Source organism: Triturus cristatus, chromosome 2_1, assembly GCF_964204655.1.
Source record: "Triturus cristatus chromosome 2_1, aTriCri1.1, whole genome shotgun sequence".
NCBI classification, from domain to species: domain Eukaryota; kingdom Metazoa; phylum Chordata; class Amphibia; order Caudata; family Salamandridae; genus Triturus; species Triturus cristatus.
In genome coordinates, this window is record NC_140581.1 from 1,075,467,361 (window position 1) to 1,075,486,079 (window position 18,719).

At 43.4% G+C, this 18,719-nt stretch overlaps 1 protein-coding gene across 1 annotated transcript in view; it reads left to right on the forward strand.

Annotated features, from left to right (window-relative positions):
- Positions 1-13,828, forward strand: part of LOC146866380 (alcohol dehydrogenase 1A-like) — a 381,054-nt gene extending 367,226 nt beyond the window's left edge. The window contains exon 9 of the mRNA XM_085636246.1: positions 13,446-13,828. Coding sequence (XP_085492372.1) covers positions 13,446-13,470 — 25 coding nt within the window. The 3' untranslated portion in view covers positions 13,471-13,828. The remainder of the gene's footprint in view (positions 1-13,445) is intronic.
- Positions 13,829-18,719: the final 4,891 nt, after the last annotated feature.

Here is an 18,719-nt window from a genome sequence, read left to right on the forward strand (position 1 = left end):
GCACTGCAATATATGCAGGGATTAATTGGTGGAGGGGAGCATCCTAGAATCTCCAAAATGTCAACTGAAGTTTACTCTATAGTCCTGGGGGTGGAGGCGGAGAACTGTTTCCTAAATTGCACGGACTTTGCATATTTTAAAAGGACAAGGTTCAAGACAGTCGTTGCTGCTGTTAACATCTGGACAGCTTTTTTGAAAAAGTTTGGTTTGGGTAGATACAACAGTTACACCCGCTTGTTTAAGAATAGATCCTGGCCAGGAGATATATTCGCAGACTCATTGTTTGCATCTTGGGAACACAATGGGATCAGGAGGATTGGGGATATTGTGGGACTGGATGGTATTCTGCAATTTGCGGATTTAGTAACCAAATTTCACATTGATACAAGGTCTTTTTTCAAATATCTACAGGTCAGAAGCTTTCTGATTACCAAGCGCGGAGGGTTGACAGGGTTTAAAAGTAATGTATTATTAGATATGATTGAGAAAGGGGGAGATTGCAATATACGTAGTTTTTATGCTTGCCTTCTCACTACTAAGAAAGATGATCTTGATAAATATGCTACTAAGTGGGCTTCGAAGTTAGGTATTGATACAGCTTGGTTTCAGAAATCATTGGCTCTTGGCCACACGGTTTTATGTTCAGCACCATTACAATCACAGCATTATAAAACTATTTATTTTCTTTATTACACTCCAGCTAGAATTGCTCAATGGGGCGGCACCTCAGGGACAGATTGTCCACGGTGTAACCATGCACAGGCGGATATAATCCACATCTTTGCCACTTGTTCTCAATTGGCTACTTTGATTAGGGAGGTAGAGGGATTTCTAGCGGGACATTTAGGTTTTCAAATTAAGATTACACCTACGGTGGTTCTTTTGGGATTAGTAACAGATGGTCAGGCTTCTTGTCAAGAGTTTGTCTTTATTGCTATGGCAGTTTTTCGGTTGTTAATAGCAAGAGCCTGGCGTGACAAAGATGCTCCCACCATGAATCAATGGTTAGCCAACTTGTTGTTCGCCTATAATTTAGAAAAAGGGATCTACGAACGGAAAGGTCGAAGGGGGAAGCAACTAGGCCTGAGAATCTGGGATCCATTACGGAGATGGAAAGAACGGGTGATGTAAATATGGTGGCTGAATATGATTTGATTGCTTGTTGTTATTTATTTTTTTTTTTTTTTAAAAATGAAATTGTGATAATGGCTGTATTGAAGGTATATATGGTTTATAATTATTGAATTGTATAGTTTCATTGATTGTTAATTGTCGAACTCTATGCTGTGCTATATTGTTATATCTGGTATGAAAATTTCTTTTAAATATAAATAAAAAAAAAAAAAAAAAAAAACAATACGATGCAAGAAAAACACCACTAAAATGACTACCCATTTTCTAGAAAAAGGCCACACGACCAATGACATGAGATGGGTTGTTCTAGAGGCCCTGGACCACAATCTTCCTAATATCCAGAGTCGCCTTTTGGAACAGGAGCAAAAATGGATATATCGTCTGTCCAGTCACACCACTGGACTTAACGACAATATCCCATGGAACAGCCTCAGGAGAACCTAATTCCACTCCCTTGACTTGTCCTCCTGTTGCCACCTATACCAGCACTGCGTTCTCCCACTCCCCTGGCCGACCCAGCAGCCCCTACCTCTCATTCCTTTGTGAGGCTACCCCTATTGCCCACCCGGTCTTTGCCAGATGCCAGCACGACATCTGTACTCTTTAATGTTTCGGTCCACCTTACGCCTACCTCACGTAAGGCTTTCTTCAGGCACCGAGTCATTTTCTTTGGCATCCAGTGCCCACATACCCACCCCTGTTCAGCTACTCTTGCTCGAGCTCCCCTGTGCAGCTCCCGAGCTCCTCTGCGCATGCGCGCTGGAGTAGCGACCTCTACACTTTCTCGCGCCCCACGCATGCGCGCACAACTCACAGCCCTGCCTGACACATGCGCAGACCTCCTTGCCACACCAGCGCCTACCGTTCATCCAGCACGTAATCCATGGCCCCCACCACTATTTATTCCCCCTCCGCCTTGGACACACCACCATCCGGGATCCGGGAGCCCTCAGTAGGTGGAATACGGGTGCTGCGACTTGACCAAGTAAGGTGACGCGCGCTGTTTCTCTGTCGGTCTACATCTGCTGTTGATGTCCCGACCATCATGCCTGATTTGTTCCTTCCTCCCCACAGAATTTGTGATTTAAGGAGCGCACTCCTCCCCTTTCCTGAGCAGCGATCAATACTCAGCCATAGTGTAATTTCTTCTTAATTCCTTCTGTTTGTCATCCCCTCCTCCAGTTACCACAGCGCGTCACACAGGGGTACTTCCCCTTCCTGTACCCAGCACCTCACAAGTATCGCACACTGTCACCTGGATAGCCTATCCAAACCAGTGTGTACTGGGTATTCACGAATAAGTGGCGTTTGGATGTCTGGATGATGAGAATCGTCCAGTCACGGGTACATCTCCATGCTATCTGTGCCCAGTCTTTTCGAAAGGTGGGATTTTCGAGAAAGATGCGTGGGGCATTGGTGACGATTAAGCCCCTGGATGCGGTATTGTTCCTTAGGTATTCGGTCAGGATTACTCCATGGAGTATGATTCTTATTCGGTTGCGTTTTTTTTCGTTGAGATTGTCCCAGTCAGCTGTTTGTGCAATAGAGGATGCCAGATTGAAATCTGCCAAAAGGGGAGGATTGTCAAGTATGCTATTGACATCATCCAGTGTAAACCCTAGGCCCGGGTTCTCAGCCATAGTGAAAAAACCTGAACAAAAAAGGGGGGGGGGGAAGGGGGGAAGAGCGTCGTAACTAGAGGATGCTCTCACAGCTGTGCGCTGCGAATTAATGTAGAGATCAATAAGAGAGCTAGGGAGACGAGGGGTACGTCCGTATCCCCTGTGGTATAAGTCAATTTTATCAAAGTTGGACGAACCCGAAGGTGTTGGTACAATCACTGAGAAGCAGTGATAGGGAACCCACTAGGTTAGTTAAAAGGCCCCTCACACACCAACCTGGTTGGTGTCATGCTTCATCATAGGGGCCCCAACCGGGTGGCCGAGTGCCTCCCGGTTGTGCTGCGACGCCTGGCTACAGCGGAGCTGGTGTGGTGCAGAAGTGTGATGTAGTGAAGGTTTAAAAATATCTCTGAGAGTCCTTGCCGAGGTAAATTTATTATTGGCGGCTCAGGATATATTAAAATTAAACTATGTGGTGCAACTACGAAAGAGATTAGTTTCTAATAGTTGTATGTGTGGTAGGTCTACATGTTTCAGCCCACTTAGGAGTGTCAGGGGCTTTCGTCAGGACCAGTGTGTGAAGTGCTTGAGCGATCAATACTCAGCCATAGTGTAATTTCTTCTTAATTCCTTCTGTTTGTCATCCCCTCCTCCCGTTACCACAGCGCGTCACACAGGGGTACTTCCCCTTCCTGTACCCAGCACCTCACAAGTATCGCACACTGTCACCTGGATAGCCTATCCAAACCAGTGTGTACTGGGTATTCACGAATAAGTCTGACCACTCGGTGGCCACACAGCACCACCCTTCGAGGTGCCCACTGCCTCCACCAGGCACCCCATGAAGATAGTTCACTACCCTGCCTGCCTGTCTTGTTGCCGGTCTTGCTGTTCACCATTTTAACGATAGAGTTCACAGGACACACAGCGTCCTCCCATCAGTTATTATTGATCAGTATGATACTATAGCAGCATGCCACACAAGTATAGTATGCGTGTGGCCACAGGCACAACTGTCTGCAAGTGTTGGATACATCACAGCACGAAAGATTGCATTTTATAGTTGCGGCGATACTCAGCACAAAATGCCACTGCTTTATTTGTCTTTGTGCTATGTTCTTTTCTCCCACAGGTTTTTTCGCTGCGGTGTCCGCCAGTGTGCAGACACCATTTCCACACACCTTAGCGAGTGTGTAGGTAACTAATACCTTTTTATTTTTTCACTAATCACGTGGCATTCCTCACTTTGCCACTCACTTCACACACTGGTCCTGACGAAAGCCCCTGACACTCCTAAGTGGGCTGAAACATGTAGACCTACCACACATACAACTATTAGAAACTAATCTATTTCGTAGTTGCACCACATAGTTTAATTTTAATATATCCTGAGCCGCCAATAATAAATTTACCTCGGCAAGGACTCTCAGAGATATTTTTAAACCTTCACTACATCACACTTCTGCACCACACCAGCTCCGCTGTAGCCAGGCGTCGCAGCACAACCGGGAGGCACTCGGCCACCCGGTTGGGGCCCCTATGATGAAGCATGACACCAACCAGGTTGGTGTGTGAGGGGCCTTTTAACTAACCTAGTGGGTTCCCTATCACTGCTTCTCAGTGATTGTACCAACACCTTCGGGTTCGTCCAACTTTGATAAAATTGACTAAAGTGTATAATGACATTTAACACAAGATGTACTTTTTCATTTCTGTTACCTGTGTATGAGATTGCAACAGAGGAAAGCCGTAAAAAGTCATTAATTATTTATTCCTCTTAATAAAATAACCATGTACAAAGGACACATATGAATCACATGAAATCGATCCAGTTTGTAAATAGATCTAGGTTTTATGGATATGCAACCCACGCTTTATTAAAGATGTTACAGATCCCAAAAACCAAAAACCTCCGGAACCACGGCGTGACATATGCTACTCCTATAGCACCCTATATTTGTTTACTAATGCCATACGAACAATTGTATTACCTAACTTGTGTGACACGTAACAAACTATGTATAACACGACCTGAATACTCTACTTGTCGAATGGAATGTATAATTGCTGCCTCCCACTGTAGACACAACTTGTATATATGTGATTTTCTGTTTACGTTAGCCTGATCTGTGGCGATTATCTGACTTAAAAGGAATGTCTGTCTCCTAAAATATAGACACCCCACATTGCAATTTAATCCAAATGTAATGCGTTAGTTTGGACTACATATACTTGTATTCGATTAACTGCCATTTTCTCAAATGCCGGCCTCTGTTTCTTAAATTAACCTATATGCTGTTTTAGGTATTTAGGTTTATTAATGTCTCTGTCTCTCCCCATAATACTAAGGCATGCAGGGTTTTAATCATTTTTAGCAATTCTCCACATGGTAATCGTCACATCGGTCAAGGTCCGGAAAGTCTTTCTTCCTTGACTCTGAGTTTTTGAAGATTTGCAGGTTGACACGTACGCTTGTGTTTTTTTCTGTCTCCTGACGGACTATTTAAGCAGCGCTATCAATCGCTCCTGTTCCCTCAATCGAACGGAGACGCGCTACAGAGCAGCGGTAAGCCCTTGTTAGTTTAGTTTGCCTAGATCGGCAGACTGGCGTGGAGCACTTTATGGACTTTATTGTTTGTATATTTGTCTAGATCGTCAAACGGGCACTGTGTACTCATTTAGACTGTTTGTTTGTGCTTTATGGACATTAGCGCGCACGCCTAAATATATATTTTTTTAATATAAGCCTTTAATTTGTGAATAGGACACTCGTTCTTCTATTTAAACGATGGCCTTTTTGGTTTTTAGGCTCGTCGGTCTGTGAGAAGCTGCAATTTTCCTTTCTAAGAGTGTTTTGCCCTGAAAGCCCTACACGCACGATAGCACGAAGCCCAACGTAGTCCAGCGCTCGTTACCTGCTGTGCCCATTACACCCGTATATTCATACGGGGACGGGCATTATTTATTTATGTGTAGCCTAGTTATAATGTAAGTCTTCCACCCTTTAAGATCTCGATCGTTTAAGCCCCCCTAGCATTACAGCTCACTCTCGGCACACGTAACTGTTCCGTGTTGAGGTTTAGATGCTGTTACATTCTTACTGGTTGACAAGTGTTTTTTATAATCTAGTGCGTTTTCATTCTAACTCCGAAGCCCTGCCTATTAACCCACGGCAAGTGGCTCTGCCTACATTTCCATTTATGTGAGTATGTAGCCCAGTGGCGGTGCGTCCATTAAGGGCGTTGGGGCGTTGCCCCACAAGCCGCCCGCACCGGCAGCTCCATCGGCGTCGAGGGAGAATTTTGTGACAATCATGTCAGTCACAGTCAGCAGACAGCATGAACTCGGACTGCCCACCCCCTTCAGATTCTGAAGGGGGAGGGCGGTCCGACGTCATGCTGCAGTGCTGAGTGACTGACATGCAGCAGACCAGGGGTGGCGCAGAGTGCACAGCAGGCAGCAGTGCGCATGCTGGGTGAAGGAGGCGAATTTTCGCTCCGTGCCCAGTCATGCGCACTACTGTCTGCTGTGGCTGGCGCATGCCCATTAGGAGAGCGAGGATTGAGCAAAGGCTCAAACCTCGGTCTCCTAATGGGCAGGCGGGCGGTGAGTCACCCTGCTCTAAGCCAATGCTGGCGCTGCTGGAGCAGCGTCAGTATTGGCTTAGAGGGGTTGCCAACCAGTGCTGTGCCTGTTCCTTAGAAAAGAGGCGCCAACGGGACCGTCACCCGGCCGAGAAGCAGAGAGGCGCCGCGCGGACCTGGTCTGGTAAGCTTAGCTTTCGTTTTAAATTGTAATCCCCCCACCCCCGGCGACCTCCTCCCCTCTCCCGCCATGTCTAATCATGAATTTATTTCAGGCTTTCATTTCAGACATTGTAGGTATTTTATGGAGTTTAGTGTGGTTAACGCGCATGATTTTTGTACTGGCGCCTTTTACCTAACGTGGATCTTGGCAACCCGAGGCTGAATTTTATGTGAGTAACTGACGAACCTTGCATGTTGTGACAAGAATTTTAACGTCAAAGAGAATCTCCACTTTAATTTATATTATGAGGGATTAACTCCACATTTCTGGGTCATGTCACATCAAGATTGGAAGCTGTGTTGTTATCATCCTCCTCCCCAGCGGCACGTAACAAGCAGCTAATTGTCTTACCTCATACGGCTTCTACCTTATGACATTAGGTGCGTATTATCGTGAAAATCATTTTACAGCGCAGCGGTGTATGTTCAAGCATTCTTAGTGGAAAGTTCTCTTGTCAAATTGTCGTAAGCAATAAAGCAACATGTATTGATAGTCCTGCTCCGTCATCGTCTAAATCTTTATAAAGAACAAATATATACTTTTGAGTGCGGCGAGGTTGAACTGCAAGCACACCTTATTTATGGTAACTGTTGTACATTACCAAGCAGATTTCTTTCTCAAATAATTCGGAACTGTGACTTTAAAAGGTACTATATGTACTGGGTCATACCAGGCTCAACTGCTACATTCTGGAAATATTTTGAGGTTCCAAATTTGGAGAAGATATTGACATTGTTTGAATTGTCCTTTGTTTTAATCATATTTCTCAGGCTGTTCTGTATTGTTCATAAATGTATCTTATTTTTTGAAATTATTACTGATAGTTAACATGGAGCTATGGAGTTTAGAACTGTTTTCAGTAGTGTGAGAGAGGACTGAGGTATGCCCGTCAATAAATTATCAAGATTCGAAATCGCAAGTGCTTTTGCACCAGAATTTAAGTGGGTGGGAGAAAAGAATTTAAAAATATTTTTAAGTTCATAGGTGTGATAATTAGCTGCTCTTAGTATGCAAGGATAATGGTAGAGTGGAGTCAAGGATGAAGCTCAGAGATTTTACTGTGGACTGGATGGATGGGGAAAAGAATCTACATTGACTTAATGAGAAGTTAGGGTTGTTTTTTTATTTATTTTTCCTCGATGAGCAGAAACGTTATGAATATACTGTCAGAAGGTTCTTCAACATTCTTTGTCAAGCAGGAGGGATGACAGGCATGGAGCTGAATGAATACGTTTTCGAGTAAAATACACACATATTAATGAAAGTAAACATCTTCCGGTTCACATAATGTAGGCAGCAGTTGTAGATAAAGGTTGAAAAGTGTAAGTGCAAGGACTGACACTTGTGGCTGGCACACTGCAAGACATCAGTGTTTTGTCCAAGATGTACATGATGGGGAAGTTGAGAACCAGCTCAGTTCTCGTCTTTACAAGCCCATGCAATCCGCCGGTAAAGAGACAAGGGACGGATGTCCTGGGATCCATCTTCTTAAAGCTCTGCAAAACCCAGCTATGTGCAACCCTTTCAGCACTTGACTCAGTGTTAATGATGGGGAACTACCACAGGCTTCTCAGGAAGGTTAGTGTGGGCAATACAGCAGGCTCAATATTCAACCGCTACACTACAGCAAATTAACTGATTGTCCAGTCCAGAGCTTAGCTTTGTAAAGAGGAAATTACTTTGACACAGAGTGAAACTTAATAGTAAACACTACACAAAAGTATTTGGTACTCGGAGTCTCTGGTAGCCCTTTGGCAAGAATGTCCCTTTGTGCCCCCTTCTACCACCACTAAATCTGAATGTATCCTGGTGTGGGCTAAAGCACAGGTGCACGGCACATCCCTTTGGTCTGGTAGGCATTAACAATACTCAGTCCCTCAATGTTCAAATCCCCTGTATTCAAGGCTTGTGATTGGCCTTGCATCATCCGGCTACTCTTCTGTCCTGGTTTTCCTGCAATCAGGGAAAACTGTGCCAGCCACAGGTGTGTGGCATGGCTACACCCCTCCTTGGCGCATAATGTGGGCTGCAGAAGAGTCTGAAGGCAGCGGTAGTGGCAGCAGCAGCTATAATCAGCTGGCCGCTCTCTTCCATGCAATCGGTTGGCAGTGATGGGTGGCCACACACCTTGTGTTAGGGCATTCTGAAGACTTTAGTGAGAAGGTCAAGTGAGTAGCTTTGTTCTCCTTGGTCAAGGTGGTGATGCAGTCCACTTCTGGCGTAGATCCAGCGAAGCAGTTGAAGAGCTTCAATGTGCCTCAGCAGCAGTGGTTGAGCTAGGATCATGGCACACTTCCATCAGTAACTCAGTAGCTGCACAGTCCTTTGGGCACCCTCTGGCAAGTGCTGCAAGTCAGCAGCTTCTTTCTTAAAGTGTTGTACATACAGGTAGATGATTGGCAAGTGCTCCAGAGCTGGCCACTATCCGCGTGGGCACACGAGGCAAGAGTCGTGTGCTTACTCGGTCTCTTCTTTAGCAGTACAGACCTCTTTGGAACACTTTGGAGCATGTATCATGGCTGCAACAGCGAAGACTTTAGCAGCACATTTGGCAAGTGCCATGATCTGGTAATAGTCAGGTTCAGGATGTTATTACAGATCCTGTCATAAATAATACTTTCGCAAGTGGTTTATCAACCTTCCTACTTCCTCAAATTTGCTTGAAAATGCTCCATTTAGCCACTCTTTTTTTCAAAATTTTCTCGGAGGAGTTGTTAGGGCTCGCTCGCCTCAGTGCAGTACCATGATAACTTTACGCCCCACCACTTTCAAATGTCACCAGCCGCCACTGATGTAGCCCCTGTTTGTACACCATGGGCGCGCCCATACATACTGCGCTCTATTATGCTGCGCTATCTTTCTATGTTAAAAACTAGGACAGACGCCAGGATCCTAGGCTATGTGTGTTTGCTTCGATTTCTGTTTCTCAAATGTCCTTATGGCACCAAGTAGAAATGCTATTCATTACCCCTACTCTTCCTTTTTGGTTTAGAGAGTCTTATCTACGGAGCTTCATTGCCCACTGTGATGTAATCGAAGAACTTATATTATTTCAAGGCCCTTGCTGAGTTGTACACCCGGCCTTTGTACTGACTATTAAGGACTAAGACCTTTTGTGTAAGTAGCTTCTTTGGGCCCATTTTTCCTAATTGATTATGATGGGTCCTAGATTCCTTACTGAACCTGCTCATTTCTTCTGCAGGTTGTTTTGATTCTCTCTCGCCTCACCGGAGCTTGCGCACCCATCTTTCTAATGCCCAGGCCCACAAGGGCCTTTTTCAAGGTGAAGTTGCAGGCTTACACCCGTGATCCTTACTATATTTCCCTTTATAAAAACCGAGTTCTGAATGGTTTCTCATCTCTTTCCCAGGTTCTAACCCTTCCCCTTTTCACCACCACTGTCCTGAGGAAGACCCCGGCATAAGGGACTCACTTACCTACAATCCTATAGGGGTTTAAATGTCGACATTTGATATACTAGCCAGTTGCAACAACAGTGATGGATCACTGTGTTTTTTGTTATTTGATCATGGCTATTAGGATTAAGGATATTGTATGAATAATTTGGCTTATTCATGAGCCCTCTTGCTGTGTCAATAATATACTGTATGAATCACACCTTCGTATATTCACTCCCTCATCCTAATCACAACACGCCCACCCTCCCTCTTCCCCCCTGGGGCACTGTTTTCAACACTGTGTTAACAATTGTATGAATCATTAGTAGTTCAGTGTGATTAAATAACACTGTGCTCTAAGTACAATATGTCTTTTTCATTCTTTGTTGGTAAATATTGTTTCTTCCTATTTATATGAAACTATCCACTGGGACCACTGGTCCTATGTACTGTTTGATATCCAGGTCCCAGTGACTGATTTTGGGTTTACCCTTCTAGGTAACCCCCTGGGTGGGGACAGACAGCCAAAAACATTGCCCCCAAGGGGGAGTGACGCTTGCCCAAGGAGCCACTCCCCACAAATTAATCCCTGGTGGTCTAGTGGGCAACTACATAAAAATAATGGCGCGATCTGCCCCCCTACGGGGATGCAGAAAGCCAAAAACATTGCCCCCAAGGGGGAGTGACCCTTGCCCAAGGGGCCACTCCCCACAAAATAATCCCTGGTGGTCTAGTGGGCCAGCAAATAAATAAATATGGGGAGATCTGCCCGGCCAGGGGGCACACAGCCAAAAACAAATCCCCCAAGGGGCCACTTCCCATAAATGTATCCCTGGTGGTCTAGTGGGCCACTTTAATTAAAAATAGTAGTGTGATCTGCCCCCTAGGGGGGCAGACACGGCCAAAACTTATTGCCCCAAATAGGGGAGTGACTCTTGCCTAAGGGGCCGCTCCCTGCAAACAGCTGATCAATTACACACAAAAAAAAATCCTGGTGTCTAGTGGATATTCCTGCTGCATAATTGCATGATCGTGCAGCAGGAATGCTCAAAAGAGGCATCAGGGGAAAGGAAAACCCTTTCCTTTCCCCTGATGCCTCTTTTTTAAATCCCCCCCCCCCTCCCATGAGGAGAAACCTACCTCCTCTCCGAAGACGCGCTGGAAGCAAATGGCTTCCAGCACGTTGGGAATCACCTAATGACGTCAGTGCATTGATAACGCGTAGGGGAGGGGCGGGAGGAGGCAGGGGAAGAAGGGCTTTCCCTGCCATCCCCAATGGGGGCATCATAGAGGGCGGTCCATGGGGGGAGCGCCAGCGCTTCCCCCGTGGGTGGGTGCTAGGACGGCTTGGAGCCGTCCGACGCACAGGCCCAATGTGACGTGGAACGGCTCCCGGCCATCCGGCGCACGGAAGGGGTTAAACGATGTCCCAAGCATGAGGTACCAATATCATTGTCAAAAAACAAGTGTGAAGGTATTTATCAAACAGACTATCTCGTTTTTGAGAATAGGCATAGCAGACAGAACAGAAACTCTTCTGTATGCTCCATTTTTACTTTATAACTATGTTTTTATGGCTTATGAATTTGTGTTTCAGTGTGGCTTTTGTTACAGTGTGGAAAAAGTGTGTGTGTGTGTGTTTTTTGGTGGGGGGTAGTACAAATTGAATTATGTATGATGATCCGGACTACAGCTCCTGCAGCCATGGACATTTTTTCACTAAACAATGTCCACTTTTTAGATGTATTAATTTCAAGCAAACTCTGAGTCACACCATAATGATTAGGTCATCTCGCTTTAAATGTGAAAATTAACTACAGACACAGGCATGGTGCCTGCAATGAACAGCAGACTACGATTTCTATGTTTGCCTTCCCGAACTGATTTTTTTAAAGCAACCCATATTCCTTAATGTAAATTGTGGTGCTATAAAAACTGTTTTTTTCAATTTGCGTATGTTTCTGGGAAGAAGGCAGCGGTCCCTTGCTGAACGGTGTGCTCCCCCCAAGGTCGCTTAACAGAATTCACAAAGGGAACTCTGTCCCCTTTGCAGATCAATTACCACCTGTTGTGAGGTGTCACTACCTGTCCATCGATAGATACCATTACAAATTAAAATTAGGAAGGGATGCTACTCGCATACCTTAGTAATTGTGATTCAGAATGGATCGCAAAACCCAATGTGTGTGTTGGAAACACACATTTCTGATGCCCAGAATTGGATTAGTACATTGCACTTAAAATTGTTCCATTCACAAGCCCTGTGAGTTTGCCAATTGCAGGTTTTATAACAACAAAATTGTGTAGTACATCGGGAACTAAGGGGCATATGTACAAGCCCCTATCGCCACGGATACGTTTCGTTTTCGGACGTTCCCGAGGCGATAGGGGCCTTGCCTCATGTACAAGGCAGCGTTAAGACACTTAACGTGGCTTTACACTGCCTTGTACATACGGCACCCTTTCACACTATGTTTTGCGTGAAAGGGGCATGCAGTGGGTGTTGAAGTGGGCATTTCACCGCAACACTCATTGTATTTGACACTGCCCCCTATGTACAAGGGTGGCGTACATAGGAGGTAGTGCCAAAATTAAGACAAGGAAAATCCTGATCTTTAGTTGGCGAAAAGAGGAGAAATGCATTATTTCTCCTCATTTTTGCTTTTTCCATGTGTGCTGCCTTGTGCAGCACACATGGAAAAAGCAAAATGCCATGGTTTGTTTATGTACAGGAAGGTGTACCTTCCTGTACATACACCAAACCTTTTTCAAAAATGCCATTTTGTAACTTTCATGTGTGCTGCATGAAGCAGCACACATGAAAGTTACAAAAGAGCATTTTAGGATTGTTTATGTGCAGGAAGGGACACCTTCCTACACATAGCCAATCCTCCCCTGCACACAGACACCCTTGAACTCTGGTGCAAGGGTGCCTACATTGGCGCTAAGTTATTAATCTCAGCGCCATCGCAGAGGGAAAGGCAAGGCTGCCCCATATTCTTGTAAATATGGTTCAGCCTTGCGTTTCCGAAGTGGCGGAGTGTGTCTTTAAGCTCAGAAGGCTAACGACACGCTCCGGCACTTCTATTGTACATATCCCCCTAAGTCTTTTGGAGGAGTGTAGCAAAGGGCGGTCTAGCCTATTTTCCCACCCAAGTTCAATGACTGGTTGGACTGCAGAGCATTGTATCTATTAAAAGGTTGTCTTTCGCTGCAGTGAATGGTCTGGCAGTAATCTGTTGTTCTAGAATGGAGGAGAGTTCTTTTTGATAAAAATACAACCATCAAGAGCTGATTTCTTGTCCCCAGGTGTCTGGAAAGCTGTGATCACTCCACACTGTATAGATGTTCTCATTTTGCAAACCACACATTGGAATGTTATGTTGCTGAAGAGTTTGTGTATTTGTTTACGTGAAAAATATTACCCCTAAAATATGTGAACCTTAATATTTTTTTTTTTTAATTGTCTATTCTTTTCTTTCAGCATCCGCAGCATCCTGATATTTTGAGAGCATGAACATCAGAGTTTTCCAGTTTTTGGGACAACACTGGCTACATTATCAAGCTTACTAATCTCAAGTATAGAATTGTGTATCAGGGCTGGTCAGATGTTTATTAGTACAATTTTAATTCTGTTTTTCTTTGCTTTGATCTCAAAGGATGTGCCATGTAAGATTCATGGCAAGAAGACCTGGATGGTTGTTTGTTGAAGTGATTGGATATATAATTCTCGATACCTATGTAAAGCCTAACCGTAAAACAGGGGTAAAAAAATGTTTGTGAAAATTGGTTGCTTATTGAATTTAGGGGATATAATTCTCCATACTTATGCAAATCCTTACAGTAAAAACCCATGTTGAGCACAAAGGTCTATATTGTCTTAAATCTGTCCTGAACTATTAAATTCAAGACCCAATGTTTTCGACACAGTATAAGGTTGTGATGTCACCCTCACCACCACCACCATCCCGCAGCAAAAATTCCTTCCCATTATTGTCAGTTGAGTTTACATTAGGTATTTGTGGCCCAATTGTTAATCTTTGATGTGTCACAGTACTATATTCTATGGAAGTGACATAACATAATAAGAAAGTTTTATTACATGCAATATATATGGGCCTTGTCCACAGCTATATTCTGAAAAAAATAGTAGATGGCTGAAATTCCCAAATTTCATTCACAGGCTCTCCATTTGCAGAATGTTCTGAGCGCAAAATCTATACACTGGACTGGAAAATCTTGCATTTGAAAGACAAGTCCACTGTTTTAAGCTTGGGAGAGGAATTGGGAAAATAAGCATTCTCAGGACTGAGAAGACAGGGACAAATGGGAATGTTGTGAGTACCCAAACGCAGAACTTGAGGATATTCACAATCATTTCCAATGCATTATCTCACCCTAAATGCGGCTGTAAATGTACAATCCTCCGAAAACAGTAGTAACATACTTTCCTCCAGAAGTGGCATGGCCATCTGAGAATCTACTGCCGAATGAAGTACCACTGCAATATGGTATCAGGACAGTAGTACAGTGTAAGTCCTCTAGATATAATTACGCTACCAATTTGTTTTAGAGTATTTTTCTAAATGGGCCTTCAGTACTAAAAAGAAATGTGGAGTATATGTGCATTTATGGTGGGAAGGTGAACCAAACCACCACATTTTTCCCAGTGGATAAAGGGAAAGTTACATTTCTACCTATATAAGGAGATCGGAAACAAGGGTGCACTTGTAACGCATTTGCGCCTCTACTGAGTCACTTCTGTGAAGCAGTGGCGGCGTAAAGCAAGCGCCATGCTGCGACGGATTTACAACGTGACGCATCTAGGGAGATGCGTCATACCGTAAACCCCTACGCCACATTATACCTGCATCAGGTATAATGTGGACATACCATCACAGTGTGGGAGGTCTGTTGCAGGAAAGCCTCAGAAAAGTGCCTGAGTGAAATCTACAAGATTTCACTTTTCCGACCTGGCTGCGTCAAAACCTTGCGTCTGCTCGAAGGAGGCGTAAGGCGACACGCAGCATGTTGGAGATAGGCCGGGTTGTAACAGTGCTGTAGTTGCGTCGCGCCTGCGACATGACTGTAGCACTGCGCCAACCTTACGCCGGCAGATACGGCGCGCATCTGCCTATCTGTGTGTCACGGTGTGCCGCATTGTAAATGCGGCTCATCCGTGGTGGCGCACGGATAGTTTGGCATGTCGCATGTTTTCTGGCGCATCCCTGCTGATTTGCAGAGATGCGCCAGAACTTGTAAATCTGCCCCAATATATGGAAATGCACATTTCACCAGCCATAAACTACCGGATAAACTAGTATGCTTAAGAGAAAGATGTATGTATGGATGTCTGGGATTTTGGTAAATTTCCCAGCGTAGTATGGGAGGGGGGTTACTTTGTCCCAAAGGAGTTATCTTCTATGAAATTTATAGGTGTAAATATGGAAATTATTGATTTACTCTTTTTTTTGTCAATCAGACCTTTCTTCACAACAAAATATGTCCACAAAATGCCAAAAAAACATTTGGCGATTGACTCTCTACCGTTATCTACAAATGTAGTAATTATTTGGTGACTCAAACTTTGTCTTCTCAGTAATGCATTCTTTATGTATGATAGAACAAACTTGCCAACAGAATGGTTTGCAATGAAGGAATGTTTTATTTCCCAGAGGAAAATAGAATTTGTCGGAAAATAAAGAATACTTGGGAGAGAAATGAGAAACATACGAAACAAAATGAGAAATCTCTGGGCACCAGACGATAAATATTCTATAGCTACGTGTCCGAACATATCAAATACATTTGCAATTAATCCTTATGTGTCATTTCTATTTTATTATTTTCTGTTCCTTTCTGCTTTATCCCCCTAGCTTATGATTTCATTTGTTACTACTTCTAATATGACTAAGGGCTCAAGTCTTAAACATACATGGGTAGTCCGTTAATTATGGTTTACACTCTTCCTGTTGGCGAACATTGCTAAAATAGTTGAGTATATCATACAGAAAAACCTGGCTATTCAACTAAATATTCACGTTGATGTCAATATGCCTTTTCCTGAAATGACCATTCTCCGCTTTGTAACTTTCAAAGTTAGCCTGGAAGCCCTCGGCAGCATTCCAAGATATGTGCAATACTTGGATTCTATCCAACATAAAATACTTTTGCCAGTTCTGATTTCTGACATATTCGTTTCTTTCTGATAAGCTAGCACAGTCTTTTACAACAGGTTTGTGCAGTATTAAAGACATTTAGCTATGTATTTCACTGGCACATTTGTGAGATATCCGCATTATCTCTGTATTCATTGATGGGCATCTTAAACTTTTGTCCACAAAACAAGAAATTATTAGAACATTGTCATTAGCCACACCACAACCTTTGCTAATAAAAATGTTGACTCAACTACCTGACTTCAAAAATTGTCGACATTTTTGCAGGTCGGTATTGTTATATACTTTAAAAGATGCAGTTATGTGGCGCTTAGAAGTAAAAAAAGATTAGGAAGAACAACTTCCAAAAGGGTTAAATAAGACAAAACATGAAAAGGACAAGGTTGGCAAACACATGAAAGTGAAAAAACTGCAAAACAAAAAGTCAAGAAGGCAGCGGTTGGGGGTTTAGGAAGATGATGGTAAAAGAGGTATCCCCTATTGGTTTAAAAAAATGTAGGGTAAAAATTACAGATTCTGCCAGGAAATACCAACATGTTAGAAATATCATCCCGTTTTGAGATATATGTATATGGCTCGGCATTTGGATTAGAATATTCATGGATACAACATTGGATTGAGTACCTTTCTTTTTCTGATGTGGAGGGCGAGTGCTCGTCCATAGTGTTGCTGTTAGCAAAACCCGAAGGGACTACAATTATGAGGGGCTCCTCTACCCCGACGCGCCCCTGTGCGGATCCTGGGTCCCGGCCATAGTAGGATTTCTGTGGCTCTTGATATATATGTTGATATATGTGTGTGTGTACACATTCTGGTATGTGTATGCTGTGACATCATGGGAGTCACTTGATAGCCTGGTTTTAAATGAGCATAAAGTCACTTTAGAGACAAGCTACCTCACCTGTGATCAAGGCTCATTGTGGAGCCGAAAAGCATAAGGAAATTAACTGAGAGTGTGCTGCTTTCATACTTGCAAGTAAATGCACTGCTGTTCCAGGAACTGGGCTTGGCACCTTTCTTTTGAATGTGAATTGACGGGCTGCTCTGTGGGTTTGAGGCTCCTCTGCCCGGTTATATATATATATATATATATATATATATATATATATATATATATATATAATCACTGAAAAAACCATAAGTTTTACAGACGTTATAATTAGGAATTAGCATTTAAAAAACCTTTGAAATTCACTAAAAAATCATAGGTTTCAGGGACGTTATAGGTAGTTGGACTTTTGACTCGTATAAAAGCATAAAAATTCCCCGTTATAGTTAGTTGAGCTAACTATAACTCGCGCCCCCTCAATGCACTGCTGATGACGTCAGATATTACATCACTCATGACATGGTCAGTGACATCACTGATGACATCACTGATGACATCTCAAAGTACATCACTGATGACATAATCCATGTGATAATTTCATTCATCTTCTCACACCCTAATATAACTTTAGATACACTCACTCTGATTTACAGACTGCCATTCTCAAAACCATAGACACTCCAACAGCAATAACTACATACCCACTCACTGATTCTCAGGTCTACACACACACACATCCACTCACTCACCCGTACAGTCACTCATACTTATGGTCACTCAGAACAGGACTATCATATGCACTCATACACCTATATAGACACACACACCACCACTCATCCATAGAGGCACTCACACACCTAGTCAGTCATGCAAATAATTATTCACACTCCCATTTACTCACCTATGCAGTTATACACACACCATCTCACTTACTCATACAAATACTAGCACATTCTTACGTTCTTATACAATCACTGATACAAGCAAACACTCATCCATGCACCCACTCTCACAATGACACACTCTCAGTTATAGCCATATATATACTCTAGCACACTTATATACTGCCTTTCATATATATACTTACTAACACATGTACCACTGAGATATACATTCACTCACTAACACCCGTACACACACTCACCCACCCATACAGTCCATCACAGATGCACACTTCAAACTATGCACCCAGTGAATCATCCACTCACACATCTATGCACAGAGTCACACACACCCCACCCACACAAACACTCAGGCACCCATACAGATACTCAGACAACCAATCAATAACTCACATAGACACTTATGTAGTTATTCACAAACCCATGCAGTCGCTTACCCACCAACAGACAGACAAATATAGAGATTCACACAGTTTAGTCACTAACCCATGCATTCAGTAAGATAAGTTAATTCACTCACTTATAGAGTCAGTCACGCACCTACTAAAACATCCATTCAGACACTTATACACCCACTCATTCTTCAATACGCCTTTCCCAGTCACTGGATGATGTCATCAGTGATGTCACTGACCATGTCATGAGTGATGTAATATGTGACGTCATCAACAGTGCATTGCGGGGGCGCTAGTTATAGTTAGCTGAACTAACTATAACGGGGGAATTTCACTGGTTTTGTTCGAGTGCAATGTCCAAACAACTATAACTTTCCCTAAAACCTATGGTTTTTTCAGTGAATTTCTAAGGTTTTTTAAATGCTAATTTCTAACTATAACGTGCCTGAAACC